Source organism: Acipenser ruthenus, chromosome 30 (assembly GCF_902713425.1).
Source record: "Acipenser ruthenus chromosome 30, fAciRut3.2 maternal haplotype, whole genome shotgun sequence".
NCBI lineage: Eukaryota > Metazoa > Chordata > Actinopteri > Acipenseriformes > Acipenseridae > Acipenser > Acipenser ruthenus.
In genome coordinates, this window is record NC_081218.1 from 2,480,437 (window position 1) to 2,497,548 (window position 17,112).

The following is a 17,112-nucleotide window of genomic DNA, read 5'->3' on the forward strand; positions in this document are numbered from 1 at the left end:
ATATGAGTGTGTGTGTGAAACTTTTTAATGACATATTGAGAGCCTGATTTGAGAACTCCAGCACTGCATCTTTTGTAGGGGTGTTCCGATACTGGTACTCGCAATTGCTTTTAAGAAGTATTTACCGACAGGTACTAAATGTATCCATTCATTGAAGTGTTTCTAAACAAGAAAGGCTCTCCTTCCCTCACCTTTACAATGGAGTATCAATCAATGGCAATTAACTCCCGCACCAAGCGTCTTAAAAGCCGATTGGAAGCAAATTGTGATTAACGGTCTCACCTCCCAAACTTGTGCAAGTTTGACAAGCCAGTTAAATGTAACACAGCCTAGATCACTAGTCACACTGTCTTTATATCAGCTATGATGGAGGCTGTGTGGTCCAATGGTTAAAGAAAAGGGCTTGTAATCAGGAGGTTCCCGGTTCAAATCCCACCTCAGCCACTGACTCATTGTGTGACCCTGAGCAAGTCACTTGTGCTCCGTCTTTCAGGTGAGATGTAATTGTAAGTGACTCTGCAGCTGATGCATAGTTCACACGCCCTAGTCTCTGCAAGTTGCCTTGGAGTCTGCTAAATGAACAAATAATAATGCAGAGCTGGCTCTGCCTTCGAGAAAGACATGTTGTACTGAGAACGGCTGTTTGTGTATTCAGATTGACCCCAGTAAAATATTGACCTATTTTACTTTACAAACTCACACTTAATTCAGATAGGGAATGTTTTATTGAATGAATAACACAGTATAATGCATTGTGCTGCCTCCCTCTTGTGGCAGAAGCAGAGTACTACAGGGAACAGACCAGGTATGGGGGTGAAGGGGATTCTGTTGCGTCTGATCTCTGCTCAGCCCATCTTCAGCACCTGCGGTGGGCGTAGAACTCGTAAGCTTTGGGCAGTTTCCCGAAGCTGCTCAGAGCAGGGCTGACGTCTATCTCTTCCGGGGGCTGAGTCCCGGTGAAGCGGAACTTCTGCAGGAGAGAGGTGAAGAAAAGGAAAAGCTCCATCCTAGCCAGACCCTCTCCCAGGCAAACCCGCTTCCCTGTGCACAGCCACGGGGGGAAAAAGGAAAACAGCTTACAGTGAAACTGAGGATCCAAACCCTTCTGTTATCCCAACAGCCCCTGGTTAACCTGCCTTGCTGTGTGCTGTGCTCTTCTGCCCTGCTTGCCAAGAAAATACTCCAACCAGCCCTCCATTTCTGGTACCTACAGAACACTGCATTGCTGTAGGTTATATATTCAGAGGTACAGGTGGATTAGATCTTTTTTGGAGGTTCCTTGATTGGGAAAGTCATGTAGTAAAATGTCACTGCCATAAATCAAGTATCCAAACACCACCGGGACCCAGTTAGTTTGGTTAACAGAAGTTTGTTTGTCACCAGGACCTAACTGTGACTTATCATAATGCTTTTACCCACCTAGAGAAAAGACCAGGAAGGCGTCGTTCTTCTTGAAGCCTCCGTCTTCATCCAGAAAGTGCTCGGGGTTGAATTTGTCAGGGGTTTTCCACAGCTTGGAGTCACACAGGACTGAGGACAGCAGGGGCAGCACCATGGTCCCCTAGGCAAACCAATCACAAAGAGACTGAAGGACTGACCAAACTGACCCTTGTCCGGTCTTTGATTTGTGTTTTTTTTCATACATTTATTTTTCATCGCAAATCAATGACACAAAGACAGTTGCAAATGTTTTAAGTTCTATTTTGAAGTCAACCCCTACAATTTGAGTGCCCTCCAATCCCACTGCCAAGCTAATCCATTGTTTCCTAATTCGTAACTCCCTCTAAAGTGGACACGGCACAGAGCAGGGGTGTGCCTAATACCTGCCAATTTTTAAATACTTCTTGAAGGCGGGTATCAGCACACCCCCCTTGCATGGAGCTTCGTTTGCTCACCTCTGGAATGGAGTATCCTTTGAATTCAGTGTCTTTAATCACTTTGTGAGGGACTGCAGTCGGTGCAAGATCCATTGACCTCTGGACTTCATGAATCACAGCGTCTGTGTAGGGCATGTGCTGCCTGTCCTGGGAAGAGGGGCTTCGCTCCGAGCCAATCACAGCGTCGATCTCGCGATGAATCTTCTCTGAAAGATCATTGTGTTTATTTTAGTGCCTGCCAGCAGTGTTAGTTTGAATGCTGGGGTACTTGTCCCAGAGCTAATTCAATGTGGGGATGAGCGGAGAGTGACATTAACAATAAGACTCCTACTGCAGAGCAGATTCACCCATTCCAGGTTTTACTACGAGCTTGATCAGCCACAGTGTACCAGCTCAGGTGTGTCTTATTAAACTCATAGCAAAACCAGGAATGGATGAAACGGCTAGGCAAAGGGAGCCTTATTTCCATCACTGTACTGGACCACTGAACAGCTAACCTCAATAATAATGGTACTGCAATTCAAATGTAACCCTAATGTTAGTAAAAACATAAGTAACTAATACTTAACTTGTATATCTGTATGTTCCCATCCTGGTGATTTATTAACAGTGAATAAACATGTTCCCTATCCCCTGTTAATATGCAGTATAGAATAGCAAATGATTAATTGTTTCAGCTAGTGCCTTCCTCAGACCACAGAGTGTTGTCTCCTTGTAGCCGTGCAATAGAAAGTTAATACCTTGAATGTGGGGGTACTTGATCATGATCAGCAGAGCCTGTCTCAATGTGGAGGCAGTGGTTTCTGTCCCAGCAGAGAACAGATTGAACACCGTCGCCACCAGGTTTTCATAGTGGAATTCAGTCTCGGGGTTGTCTTTCTCCTACAGGGGAGACGACAGTGTTAAGTCGGGGTGCGCTGATACTTAGATTCAGCAGTACGGCGGTAAAAATGTCAGCACCCCAAAATGAGAGGAACTTTTAAAACACTGCACATTCCATAAGAGACCCTAGTGCCTCTGACACCCTCCGACGCGTACTGTGTGAAGGCTACGGGAGTCTCACCTGTTGTATTTTGATCATGAAGGCCTCTATGAAGTCACCAGGGCAGTCAGGGTCCAGGTCTTTCTCCCGGCTTTGAGCTTGTTCCTTCACAAAGTCCTTGAGATTTTCTATCTCTTCGAACATCTTGTTATGAGTTCCAGGAAGGTGTTTGACAACATTGGGGAACATGTTGTAGAGCTGCGAGGGGAGGGGATGGAGGAAGGCAGGAGTTTGTAGATCATACAGTCTTTGTCATCACAAATATAGTGCAAATGTCATGGATATTAAATATTTTAACACAAAACTAAATTGAATGAAATCTAATTTGTTTAGCTGTGACTGGTGATAACGATTTACCTAACATCTCGAATATGCCAGGCACTCATGAAACAAAGGCCTGTCTATTTGGAATTGAATTACCCTATCCTTTTTCTGATACAATTGTGTACTTGCACATATCACGCAAAAATAGTGAACTACTATGTAAATACACAGCAAATGTAAAGTGTTTACTGTCCCTTTTACTTTAAATAACTTATTATTGCAAAATCACTGCAATAAAATTATTGCAGTGATTTTGCAGTTTTTCCCACCTCTGTGCTTTACAATGCTTCCCTATGCTTTACCACACCTCTCTGTGCTTTACAATGCTTTACCATACCTCTCTGTGCTTTACAATGCTCCCCTATGCTTTACCACACCTCTCTGTGCTTTACAATGCTTGCCTATGCTTTACCATACCTCTCTGTGCTTTACAATGCTTCCATATGCTTTACCATACCTTTCTGTGCTTTACAATGCTTTCCTGTGCTTTACCACACCTCTATGTGCTTTACAATGCTCCCCTATGCTTTACCAGACCTCTCTGTGCTTTACAATGCTTGCCTATGCTTTACCATACCTCTCTGTGCTTTACAATGCTTGCCTATGCTTTACCATACCTCTGTGCTTTATAATACTTACATATGCTGTACCATGCTGTCACTGTGCTTTATTACACTTTGCTGTGCTTGTACTGTGGGACACTTATAAGCGTGCAGGTCTGCACCTTGCACAGTGATCTCAAACGTGTTGTGCAAGCATGCTCACTTCACAATAACACATTACCATTCCAGTGGAGCTGCTGAGAACCTTGAAATAGCTGTCTATTGTCAGCAGAAGATGCTGGAACTGTTCGTCGTTGTATTGAAACCTCTTTCCAAAGACAATGGAGCAGATGACATTGGAGACCGCGTTGTAGAGGATGAATTTGGGGTTAAAAAGAGCTCCTGTGAAAGAGGAGACAATAATTTGAAAGTCAAACTGTGTGCCGTTCCATGAAGTAGGCATGTTAATAGTTTGGAGTTTAAAAGTTTATATTTTCTAAGAGTTACATTTTTATAAAACGATTTAACCATTGCCAAAGATATGCGTGTCAGATGTAGAGTTCATCTGCATGGTTTTTACGTTGCGCGGTTATCTATTCAGTCTGCTCCGAGTTAATGTGTCTCACAACAGAAGTAACCACCATCTAATAGAGGCCTTGTCATGACAGGTGTTTTGATTCGTTGCAGAAATTCCAGTATGTCCTCTTTTTAAACACGTTCAAGTCTAAAGTTCAGGTAAGGAAACAGAATCTAACATATAGTGGCTGTATAGTAATTGCTTGGAATTACTTTATTGTTGTATTGTTATTTAATTATGATCTACTTGGGTCTGCACGATGATGTACCTGAGCTGGTCCTGTGGGCACAAAGTGAATACACTAAAGCTAAACTAATGTCGCTTTCCAAACAGCCTACCTCCTTTTTCTGCAAAGGCCTCAACCACAGACTTTGCTTCCTCTTGGATTCTCTCCTCAATGCTCCTCCGTCCCATCCCGAAATTCTTCAGCGTGGTGATGGAAAACCTGCGGAGCTGTTTCCACCTCTCCCCGCTGCTGACCAGCACCCCTAGTGGCGAGTACGGAGAACAGCACAGAGAAAAAAAGTATTGCTTGACACTTTCATTCCTATCTGGAATATTTCTTCTGTCTCAAAAGATAACTCCAGGAAACTGAGGGAGACATGAATAGCTAACTTTACAGCAGGATCCTCTGCAGCTCTGAATTACAGCACTGCAGCCAGAAGTCATGCAATTGTAGTTTGAATCCTGTACGTGAAAAGTTGTCGATTTTGTCTGAGGGCACACGCTGGCCTAAATAAAATGCTCAAAAGTGTACGTCGAATAAGATATGGGCTTCAGTGATTACACTATACACAGACAGAGAAGGTTGTTAACAGCAAGACGCAATTATAGGTACAATCGAGGCTAAGTAATTCAACTTATTACATCTCAGGGGGTTCTGTTAACATATAAAACCCCAAGTGCAAAGCCTGGTTGAATTATACAGCCATTAATGTTGGATCTACCATTAAAAGTTCCTTACCATAACCACCGGTCACTCTCAGTAATGTGGGGTAGTTGGCTCTCCCACTGAACTCCTCTGCTTGGTTCACCAGAGCGTCCCTTATCGTCTCATAACCGCTGAGAATCACCACCGGCTTCGGACCCAACCACACTGTGAACACCGAACCATATTTCTGACTGAGCTGGGGAGGAAACGGCTGCATGTTAGGGGGCTGTACGTCCACCGTCCTTTGCAAAGCGGTCCTAGCTTGCAAAAACAGCTCCTTAAATCTTACCAGCTGTCCATTCGCTACCCTTATGAAAGTGTACTGTAGTAAATGCACAGCAAAGTGTAGTAAAGCACACTGAATGTATGGTAAAGCATAGGCAAGCATTGTAAAGCACAAAGAGGTCTGGTAAACCATAGTTAAGCATTGTAAAGCACAGAGAGGTATGGTAAAGCATAGGGAAGCACTGTAAAGCACAGAGAGGTCTGGTAAAGCATAGGGAAGCATTGTAAAGCACAGAGAGGTCTGGTAAAGCATAGGGAAGCATTGTAAAGCACAGAGAGGTCTGGTAAAGCATAGGCAAGCATTGTAAAGCACAGTGAGGTGTGGTAAAGCATAGGGAAGCATTGTAAAGCACAGAGAGGTCTGGTAAAGCATAGGGAAGCATTGTAAAGCACAGAGAGGTCTGGTAAAGCATAGGGAAGCATTGTAAAGCACAGAGAGGTCTGGTAAAGCATATTAAGAAAACAGGGCACTGCCAATTCAGAACTCTTCCAAAATAACCTGCTTTATAGAAGATCTTGTTTTGGCTGGTAAGGACACACTGTACTTGTTTGCAACCTCAATCTTCACAGTACTATTGTTAAACCACTTAAGTACAGCTGCTCTGCATAACAGGTATTTACCTGTTCAAGTAGATCAAATCAGGAATTATAATACCTGCCTGTAACCTTAGAAACACTGTACGGTACATATTGTACAGCCATGGGAAAAGCATGTTAAAGCTGCAGAAATACTGTGCTTCACTTTTATGTGCATGGAACCCTATATGCAGGTCCACTTGTGCAATTTTGTTGAATGTAAGGTCATCGTTTCGTACTTTGCATCCATGTTTTTAATGTGAGCGGGTGTCATCTTCAAACAACGGTGTGTCGCGTCTCTTATTGCTAAACAGCATACCGAGGACTGAAGTCGGCGCTCACATTGAAGAAATGGAATTCAATAGGAGTATCGCTTACCTCTAGGTAAGATTTGTACGGCTTCTTCAAATCCACTTGCAGCAAGTTCCCGAGTACAGGCCAGGGAGAGGGTCCGGGGGGCAGCCTACTGGTCTTACCGCTTGACCCGCGGCTCATTAAAACCAGGACCAGCAACACAACCAACCCCAGGAGAACCGAAAGGGCGTTGGACTCGAGCAGAAACACAAGATCCATGAAGCCAAGGTCAGCGAGAACCTGTTGCACGAAGGTAGCTTTCGGAGAGAGTGTGACGCAGATAAGCAGGTGCAACAGAGTTGTGCCTCTGGAGGTTCAGGAGAGGGGAGGGAGCAGGTGTGGCATCACAGTATTTGTTGGGGAGGGGGGAGGAGAAGGAGGAGGAGGATGAGGAGGAGGAGGAAGGGGGGGGGTGTTGTTAGACCCTATCAGGAAAACAAAGTCTGGCCCACCTTAACAAAGAAGCCAAGCTGTGACATACTTGTTTTGCTTAACACCGCAATGCCCACAGTCAGTAAGTCTTGAGACTCTTTGTATATGAGTGTGTGTGTGAAACTTTTTAATGACATATTGAGAGCCTGATTTGAGAACTCCAGCACTGCATCTTTTGTAGGGGTGTTCCGATACTGGTACTCGCAATTGCTTTTAAGACGTATTTAGCGGTAGGTACTAAATGTATCCATTCATTGAAGTGTTTCCAAACAAGAAAGGCTCTCCTTCCCTCACCTTTACAATGGAGTATCAATCAATGGCAATTAACTCCCGCACCAAGCGTCTTAAAAGCCGATTGGAAGCAAATTGTGATTAACGGTCTCACCTCCCAAACTTGTGCAAGTTTGACAAGCCAGTTAAATGTAACACAGCCTAGATCACTAGTCACACTGTCTTTATATCAGCTATGATGGAGGCTGTGTGGTCCAATGGTTAAAGAAAAGGGCTTGTAATCAGGAGGTTCCCGGTTCAAATCCCACCTCAGCCACTGACTCATTGTGTGACCCTGAGCAAGTCACTTGTGCTCCGTCTTTCAGGTGAGATGTAATTGTAAGTGACTCTGCAGCTGATGCATAGTTCACACGCCCTAGTCTCTGCAAGTTGCCTTGGAGTCTGCTAAATGAACAAATAATAATGCAGAGCTGGCTCTGCCTTCGAGAAAGACATGTTGTACTGAGAACGGCTGTTTGTGTATTCAGATTGACCCCAGTAAATTATTGACCTATGTTACTTTACAAACTCACACTTAATTCTGATAGGGAATATGTTTTATTGAATGAATAACACAGTATAATGCATTGTGCTGCCTCCCTCTTGTGGCAGAAGCAGAGTACTACAGGGAACAGAGCAGGGATGGGGGTGAAGGGGATACTGTTGCGTCTGATCTCTTCTCAGCCCCATCTTCAGCACCTGCGGTGGGCGTAGAACTCGTAAGCTTTGGGCAGTTTCCCGAAGCTGCTCAGAGCAGGGCTGACGTCTATCTCTTCCGGGGGCTGAGTCCCGGTGAAGCGGAACTTCTGCAGGAGAGAGGTGAAGAAAAGGAAAAGCTCCATCCTAGCCAGCCCCTCTCCCAGGCAAACCCGCTTCCCTGTGCACAGCCACAGGGGGAAAAAGGAAAACAGCTTACAGTGAAACTGAGGATCCAAACCCTTCTGTTATCCCAACAGCCCCTGGTTAACCTGCCTTGCTGTGTGCTGTGCTCTTCTGCCCTGCTTGCCAAGAAAATACTCCAACCAGCCCTCCATTTCTGGTACCTACAGAACACTGCATTGCTGTAGGTTATACATGCAGAGGTACAGGTGGATTAGATCTTTTTTGGAGGTTCCTTGATTGGGAAAGTCATGTAGTAAAATGTCACTGCCATAAATCAAGTATCCAAACACCACCGGGACCCAGTTAGTTTGGTTAACAGAAGTTTGTCACCAGGACCTAACTGTGACTTATCATAATGCTTTTACCCACCTAGAGAAAAGACCAGGAAGGCGTCGTTCTTCTTGAAGCCTCCGTCTTCATCCAGAAAGTGCTCGGGGTTGAATTTGTCAGGGGTTTTCCACAGATTGGAGTCAGACAGGACTGAGGACAGCAGGGGCAGCACCATGGTCCCCTAGGCAAACCAATCACAAAGAGACTGAAGGACTGACCAAACTGACCCTTGTCCGGTCTTTGATTTGTGTTTTTTTCATACATTTATTTTTCATCGCAAATCAATGACACAAAGACAGTTGCAAATGTTTTAAGTTCTATTTTGAAGTCAACCCCTACAATTTGAGTGCCCTCCAATCCCACTGCCAAGCCAATCCATTGTTTCCTAATTCGTAACTCCCTCTAAAGTGGACACGGCACAGAGCACGGGCGTGCCTAATACCTGCCAATTTTTAAATACTTCTTGAAGGCGGGTATCAGCACACCCCCCTTGCATGGAGCTTCGTTTGCTCACCTCTGGAATGGAGTATCCTTTGAATTCAGTGTCTTTAATCACTTTGTGAGGGACTGCAGTCGGTGCAAGATCCATTGACCTCTGGACTTCATGAATCACAGCGTCTGTGTAGGGCATGTGCTGCCTGTCCTGGGTAGAGGGGCTTCGCTCCGAGCCAATCACAGCGTCGATCTCGCGATGAATCTTCTCTGAAAGATCATTGTGTTTATTTTAGTGCCTGCCAGCAGTGTTAGTTTGAATGCTGGGGTACTTGTCCCAGAGCTAATTCAATGTGGGGATGAGCGGAGAGTGATATTAACAAGAAGACTCCTACTGCAGAGCAGATTCACCCATTCCAGGTTTTACTACGAGCTTGATCAGCCACAGTGTACCAGCTCAGGTGTGTCTTATTAAACTCATAGCAAAACCAGGAATGGATGAAACGGCTAGGCAAAGGGAGCCTTATTTCCATCACTGTACTGGACCACTGAACAGCTAACCTCAATAATAATGGTACTGCAATTCAAATGTAACCCTAATGTTAGTAAAAACATAAGTAACTAATACTTAACTTGTATATCTGTATGTTCCCATCCTGGTGATTTATTAACAGGGAATAAACATGTTCCCTATCCCCTGTTAATATGCAGTCTAGAACAGCAAATGATTAATTGTTTCAGCTAGTGCCTTCCTCAGACCACAGAGTGTTGTCTCCTTGTAGCTGTGCAATAGAAAGTTAATACCTTGAATGTGGGGGTACTTGATCATGATCAGCAGAGCCTGTCTCAATGTGGAGGCAGTGGTTTCTGTCCCAGCAGAGAACAGATTGAACACCGTCGCCACCAGGTTTTCATAGTGGAATTCAGTCTCGGGGTTGTCTTTCTCCTACAGGGGAGACGACAGTGTTAAGTCGGGGTGCGCTGATACTTAGATTCAGCACTACGGCGGTAAAAATGTCAGCACCCCAAAATGAGAGGAACTTTTAAAACACTGCACATTCCATAAGAGACCCTAGTGCCTCTGACACCCTCCGACGCGTACTGTGTGAAGGCTACGGGAGTCTCACCTGTTGCATTTTGATCATGAAGGCCTCTATGAAGTCACCAGGGCAGTCAGGGTCCAGGTCTTTCTCCCGGCTTTGAGCTTGTTCCTTCACAAAGTCCTTGAGATTTTCTATCTCTTCGAACATCTTGTTATGAGTTCCAGGAAGGTGTTTGACAACATTGGGGAACATGTTGTAGAGCTGCGAGGGGAGGGGATGGAGGAAGGCAGGAGTTTGTAGATCATACAGTCTTTGTCATCACAAATATAGTGCAAATGTCATGGATATTAAATATTTTAACACAAAACTAAATTTACGATTTACCTAACATCTCGAATATGCCAGGCACTCATGAAACAAAGGCCTGTCTATTTGAAATTGAATTACCCTATCCTTTTTCTGATACAATTGTGTACTTGCACATTTCACGCAACTACTATGTAAATACACAGCAAATGTAAAGTGTTTACTGTCCCTTTACTTTAAATAACTTATTATTGCAAAATCAATGCAATAAAATTATTGCAGTGATTTTGCAGTTTTTCCCACCTCTGTGCTTTACAATGCTTCCCTATGCTTTACCATACCTCTCTGTGTTTTACAATGCTTCCCTATGCTTTACCACACCTCTGTGCTTTACAATGCTTCCCTATGCTTTACCATACCTTTCTGTGCTCTACAATGCTTTCCTGTGCTTTACCACACCTCTATGTGCTTTACAATGCTCCCCTATGCTTTACCAGACCTCTCTGTGCTTTACAATGCTTCCCTATGCTTTATCAGACCTCTCTGTGCTTTACAATGCTTCCCTATGCTTTACCATACCTCTGTGCTTTACAATGCTTTCCTATGCTTTACCACACCTCTGTGCTTTACAATGCTCCCCTATGCTTTACCAGACCTCTCTATGCTTTACAATGCTCCCCTATGCTTTACCAGACCTCTCTGTGCGTTACAATGCTCCCCTATGCTTTACCATACCTGTGTGCTTTATAATACTTACATATGCTGTACCTCTCTGTGCTTTACAATGCTTCCCTATGCTTTACCAGACCTGTGTGCTTTATAATACTTACATATGCTGTACCATGCTGTCACTGTGCTTTATTGCACTTTGCTGTGCTTGTACTGTGGGACACTTATAAGCGTGCAGGTCTGCACCTTGCACAGTGATCTCAAACGTGTTGTGCAAGCATGCTCACTTCACAATAACACATTACCATTCCAGTGGAGCTGCTGAGAACCTTGAAATAGCTGTCTATTGTCAGCAGAAGATGCTGGAACTGTTCGTCGTTGTATTGAAACCTCTTTCCAAAGACAATGGAGCAGATGACATTGGAGACCGCATTGTAAAGGATGAATTTGGGGTTAAAAAGAGCTCCTGTGAAAGATCAGACAATAATTTGAAAGTCAAACTGTGTGCCGTTCCATGAAGTAGGCATGTTAATAGTTTGGAGTTTAAAAGTTTATATTTTCTAAGAGTTACATTTTTATAAAACGATTTAACCATTGCCAAAGATATGCGTGTCAGATGTAGAGTTCATCTGCATGGTTTTTACATTGCGCGGTTATCTATTCAGTCTGCTCTCCGAGTTCATGTGTCTCACAACAGAAGTAACCACCATCTAATAGAGGCCTTGTCATGACAGGTGTTTTGATTCGTTGCAGAAATTCCAGTATGTCCTCTTTTTAAACACGTTCAAGTCTAAAGTTCAGGTAAGGAAACAGAATCTAACATATAGTGGCTGTATAGTAATTGCTTGGAATTACTTTATTGTTGTATTGTTATTTAATTATGATCTACTTGGGTCTGCACGATGATGTACCTGAGCTGGTCCTGTGGGCACAAAGTGAATACACTAAAGATAAACTAATGTCGCTTTCCAAACAGCCTACCTCCTTTTTCTGCAAAGGCCTCAACCACAGACTTTGCTTCCTCTTGGATTCTCTCCTCAATGCTCCTCCGTCCCATCCCGAAATTCTTCAGCGTGGTGATGGAAAACCTGCGGAGCTGTTTCCACCTCTCCCCGCTGCTGACCAGCACCCCTAGTGGCGAGTACAGAGAACAGCACAGAGAAAAAAAGTATTGCTTGACACTTTCATTCCTATCTGGAATATTTCTCCTGTCTCAAAATGTAACTCCAGGAAACTGAGGGAGACATGAATAGTTAACTTTACAGCAGGATCCTCCGCAGCTCTGAATTACAGCACTGCAGCCAGAAGTCATGCAATTGTAGTTTGAATCCTGTACGTGAAAAGTTGTCGATTTTGTCTGAGGGCACACGCTGGCCTAAATAAAATGCTCAAAAGTGTACGTCGAATAAGATATGGGCTTCAGTGATTACACTATACACAGACAGAGAAGGTTGTTAACAGCAAGACGCAATTATAGGTACAATCGAGGCTAAGTAATTCAACTTATTACATCTCAGGGGGTTCTGTTAACATATAAAACCCCAAGTGCAAAGCCTGGTTGAATTATACAGCCATTAGTGTTGGATCTACCATTAAAAGTTCCTTACCATAACCACCGGTCACTCTCAGTAATGTGGGGTAGTTGGCTCTCCCACTGAACTCCTCTGCTTGGTTCACCAGAGCGTCCCTTATCGTCTCGTAACCGCTGAGAATCACCACCGGCTTCGGACCCAACCACACTGTGAACACCGAACCATATTTCTGACTGAGCTGGGGAGGAAACGCCTGCATGTTAGGGGGCTGTACGTCCACCATCCTTTGCAAAATTGTAAAGCACAGAGAGGTGTGGTAAAGCATAGGGAAGCATTGTAAAGCACAGAGAGGGCTGGTAAAGCATAGGCAAGCATTGTAAAGCACAGAGAGGTATAGTAAAGTGTGGGCAGCAGTGTGGAGTAGTGGTTAGGGCTCTGGGCTCTTGACCGGAGGGTTGTGGGTTCAATCCCCAGTGGGGGACACTGCTGTTGTACCCTTGAGCAAGGTACTTTACCTAGATTGCTCCAGTAAAAACCCAACTGTATAAATGGGTAATTGTATGTAAAAATAATGTGATACCTGTATAATGTAAAATAATGTGATATCTTGTAACAACTGTAAGTCGCCCTGGATAAGGGCGTCTGCTAAGAAATAAATAATAATAATAATAAGTAAAGCATATTAAGAAAACAGGGCACTGCCAATTCAGAACTCTTCCAAAATAACCTGCTTTATAGAAGATCTTGTTTTGGCTGGTAAGAACACACTGTACTTGTTTGCAACCTCAATCTTCACAGTACTATTGTTAAACGACTTAAGTACAGCTGCTCTGCATAACAGGTAGATTCAAGTAGATCAAATCAGGAATTATAATACCTGCCTGTAACCTTAGAAACGCTGACCTCCCGTTTACATTTTCACAATACCTCAAATTCTATTGTACAGGTTTCTCAAGGTTAAAGCACAGCAGAGTGGAATAAAGCACAGTAACGCATATTAACAAATAAACCACATTAAACTAACCCTTGCAGCAGTTTCCCCGTAGTAAAAGCATAGCAAAGGTAACCCTTTTAAAGAAAAGAGAGGTACGGTACATATTGTACAGCCATGGGAAAAGCATGTTAAAGCTGCAGAAATACTGTGCTTCACTTTTATGTGCATGGAACCCTATATGCAGGTCCACTTGTGCAATTTTGTTGACTGTAAGGTCATCGTTTCGTACTTTGCATCCATGTTTTTAATGTGAGCGGGTGTCATCTTCAAACAACAGTGGCTTAAAGGTGTGTCGCGTCTCTTATTGCTAAACAGCATACCGAGGACTGAAGTCGGCGCTCACATTGAAGAAATGGAATTCAATAGGAGTATCGCTTACCTCTAGGTAAGATTTGTACGGCTTCTTCAAATCCACCTGCAGCAAGTTCCCGAGTACAGGCCAGGGAGAGGGTCCGGGGGGCAGCCTACTGGTCTTACCGCTAGACCCGCGGCTCATTAAAACCAGGACCAGCAACACAACCAACCCCAGGAGAACCGAAAGGGCGTTGGACTCGAGCAGAAACACAAGATCCATGAAGCCAAGGTCAGCGAGAACCTGTTGCACGATGGTACTTTCGGAGAGAGTGTGACGCAGATAAGCAGATGCTCCAGAGTTGTGCCTCTGGAGGTTCAGGAGAGGGGAGGGAGGAGGTGTGGCATCACAGTATTTGTTGGGGTGGAGGAAGAAGTGGGTCACCATCACAAAGCGTTTTACAAGATATGAGAGACTAGGGTGTGTGAACTATGCACCAGCTGCAAAGTCACTTACAAAACCGTCTCACCCGAAAGACGGAGCACAAGGAGGTTAAGAGACTTGCTCAGGGTCACACGATGAGTCAGTGGCTGAGCTGGGATGTGAACCGGGGACCGTCTAGTTACAAAGTCGTTTCTTTAACCACTGGACCAGCCTCCAAAGGCGCAGTTATTGGCGCAGTTATTTTTTATTTTTTTTTTGCTTAAAGCTGAGTTGGTACAAGACATCTGCTGTCCGTCTCATAAATTATGACGACTCAAAGAGTTAATTTGTGCTGTAACCAGTTCTGCATCCCCTCAGGATCCTGTCTCCCATGACACAATGCGCATGCGTAATATGAGATGGCCCACAGAGGCACGGCTCATTCTGTTTGTGTCTGTGGTGAATTACGGGTGATGTGTGCACGCAGCTACATTGTGCATCATTTTACATGATTCCTTTGTGATGTATAATCAACTGTGGTTTGTTTTCATTAAAAAAAAAAAAAAAACGCCTGACATATTCTTTGGTAAGCAAGTTATCACAAGGACGCTCTGTATTACTGTGTGTATTGTAGTTAGTGCCCTTTAGTCCAGTAACATTTATTGTCCGGTACTCTGCTACAAAGGAGGTGCCGTTGTCATGGCAAAAGGCCCTGACTTAGGGCTTTAAAGAGGCTGCCTGTCTAAAAATGACATTACAAATGTATATATGTTATCAGTAAATCATATGGACATGTCATAATCTTAAAGTGTATAGTATGTAACACTTGAAATGTATTTGCTTACGATTGCCTGGATAAGGGCGCCTGTTAAGAAATAAATAATAATAATAATAATAATAATAATAATAATAATAATAATAATAATAATGTAATTGTCTAATATCAATTACAGTGCCTTGCGAAAGTATTCGGCCCCCTTGAACTTTGCGACCTTTTGCCACATTTCAGGCTTCAAACATAAAGATATGAAACTGTAATTTTTTGTGAAGAATCAACAACAAGTGGGACACAATCATGAAGTGGAACGAAATTTATTGGATATTTCAAACTTTTTTAACAAATAAAAAACTGAAAAATTGGGCGTGCAAAATTATTCAGCCCCCTTAAGTTAATACTTTGTAGCGCCACCTTTTGCTGCGATTACAGCTGTAAGTCGCTTGGGGTATGTCTCTATCAGTTTTGCACATCGAGAGACTGAAATTTTTGCCCATTCCTCCTTGCAAAACAGCTCGAGCTCAGTGAGGTTGGATGGAGAGCATTTGTGAACAGCAGTTTTCAGTTCTTTCCACAGATTCTTGATTGGATTCAGGTCTGGACTTTGACTTGGCCATTCTAACACCTGGATATGTTTATTTGTGAACCATTCCATTGTAGATTTTGCTTTATGTTTTGGATCATTGTCTTGTTGGAAGACAAATCTCCGTCCCAGTCTCAGGTCTTTTGCAGACTCCATCAGGTTTTCTTCCAGAATGGTCCTGTATTTGGCTCCATCCATCTTCCCATCAATTTTAATCATCTTCCCTGTCCCTGCTGAAGAAAAGCAGGCCCAAACCATGATGCTGCCACCACCATGTTTGACAGTGGGGATGGTGTGTTCAGGGTGATGAGCTGTGTTGCTTTTACGCCAAACATAACGTTTTGCATTGTTGCCAAAAAGTTCGATTTTAGTTTCATCTGACCAGAGCACCTTCTTCCACATGTTTGGTGTGTCTCCCAGGTGGCTTGTGGCAAACTGTAAACGACACTTTTTATGGATATCTTTAAGAAATGGCTTTCTTCTTGCCACTCTTCCATAAAGGCCAGATTTGTGCAGTATACGACTGATTGTTGTCCTATGGACAGAGTCTCCCACCTCAGCTGTAGATCTCTGCAGTTCATCCAGAGTGATCATGGGCCTCTTGGCTGCATCTCTGATCAGTCTTCTCCTTGTATGAGCTGAAAGTTTAGAGGGACGGCCAGGTCTTGGTAGATTTGCAGTGGTCTGATACTCCTTCCATTTCAATATTATCGCTTGCACAGTGCTCCTTGGGATGTTTAAAGCTTGGGAAATCTTTTTGTATCCAAATCCGGCTTTAAACTTCTCCACAACAGTATCTCGGACCTGCCTGGTGTGTTCCTTGTTCTTCATGATGCTCTCTGCGCTTTAAACGGACCTCTGAGACTATCACAGTGCAGGTGCATTTATACGGAGACTTGATTACACACAGGTGGATTCTATTTATCATCATTAGTCATTTAGGTCAACATTGGATCATTCAGAGATCCTCACTGAACTTCTGGAGAGAGTTTGCTGCACTGAAAGTAAAGGGGCTGAATAATTTTGCACGCCCAATTTTTCAGTTTTTTATTTGTTAAAAAAGTTTGAAATATCCAATAAATTTCGTTCCACTTCATGATTGTGTCCCACTTGTTGTTGATTCTTCACAAAAAATTACAGTTTCATATCTTTATGTTTGAAGCCTGAAATGTGGCAAAAGGTCGCAAAGTTCAAGGGGGCCGAATACTTTCGCAAGGCACTGTAATAGGAATGGAAATCACATTTCAAGCTGAAGCATTATATGCACTGTCTGACACACGTCCATGTAGAATGTGAAGCTGTCTGTTATTCAGAATTACATCTACCGTACTTTCATATCATGTTACACCCATATTATTTGGCACAATTTAATTTAAATCCAGTGACTCCACAACTGCCAAACAGGCTATTCCGGTCCACAATAACTACATTAAACAAGATGGGTGTTATAACTGACATCCAATTTACTTTTCATGACTCTGCACTGGAAATAACCAAGTCAGGCAATAATTCAGCAGCTCAGAAACTAAGACTACTGGACCAATTAAAAATGAACGATTAGAAATATTCAAATTAAGTGACAAAGCATCTGTTATTTTTTAGCAGATGCCCTTATCCAGGGCGATTACAATTGTTACAAGA

The 17,112-nt window shown here is 43.4% G+C and overlaps 1 protein-coding gene across 1 annotated transcript; it reads right to left on the minus strand.

The window, feature by feature from the left end:
* Positions 1 to 706: 706 nt before the first annotated feature.
* Positions 707 to 14,277, minus strand: LOC117394475 (uncharacterized). Its single transcript, XM_059004526.1, has 18 exons — positions 13,778 to 14,277; positions 12,480 to 12,642; positions 11,854 to 12,003; positions 11,178 to 11,338; positions 9,982 to 10,158; positions 9,659 to 9,800; positions 8,937 to 9,124; positions 8,462 to 8,603; positions 7,908 to 8,087; positions 6,533 to 6,822; positions 5,327 to 5,489; positions 4,701 to 4,850; positions 4,027 to 4,187; positions 2,941 to 3,117; positions 2,618 to 2,759; positions 1,896 to 2,083; positions 1,420 to 1,561; positions 707 to 1,041 (listed from the first exon to the last, which is right to left on the minus strand). The coding sequence occupies exons 1-18, from the start codon at positions 14,135 to 14,137 to the stop codon at positions 857 to 859; spliced, it is 3,261 nt and encodes a 1,086-aa protein (XP_058860509.1). The 5' UTR covers positions 14,138 to 14,277; the 3' UTR covers positions 707 to 856.
* Between the last annotated feature and the right edge of the window lie 2,835 nt (positions 14,278 to 17,112).

Bases quoted from the DNA above. Each gene is read 5' to 3' on its own strand.
- LOC117394475 (XM_059004526.1), bottom strand. From the start codon at position 14,137: ATGGTGACCCACTTCTTCCTCCACCCCAACAAATACTGTGATGCCACA. The intron at 11,339-11,853 runs GTAGGCTGTTTG...GATCTTTCACAG, and splicing joins GGCCTTTGCAGAAAAAGGAG to GAGCTCTTTTTAACCCCAAA. The intron at 1,562-1,895 runs GTGAGCAAACGA...TGGTTTGCCTAG, and splicing joins AAGGATACTCCATTCCAGAG to GGGACCATGGTGCTGCCCCT.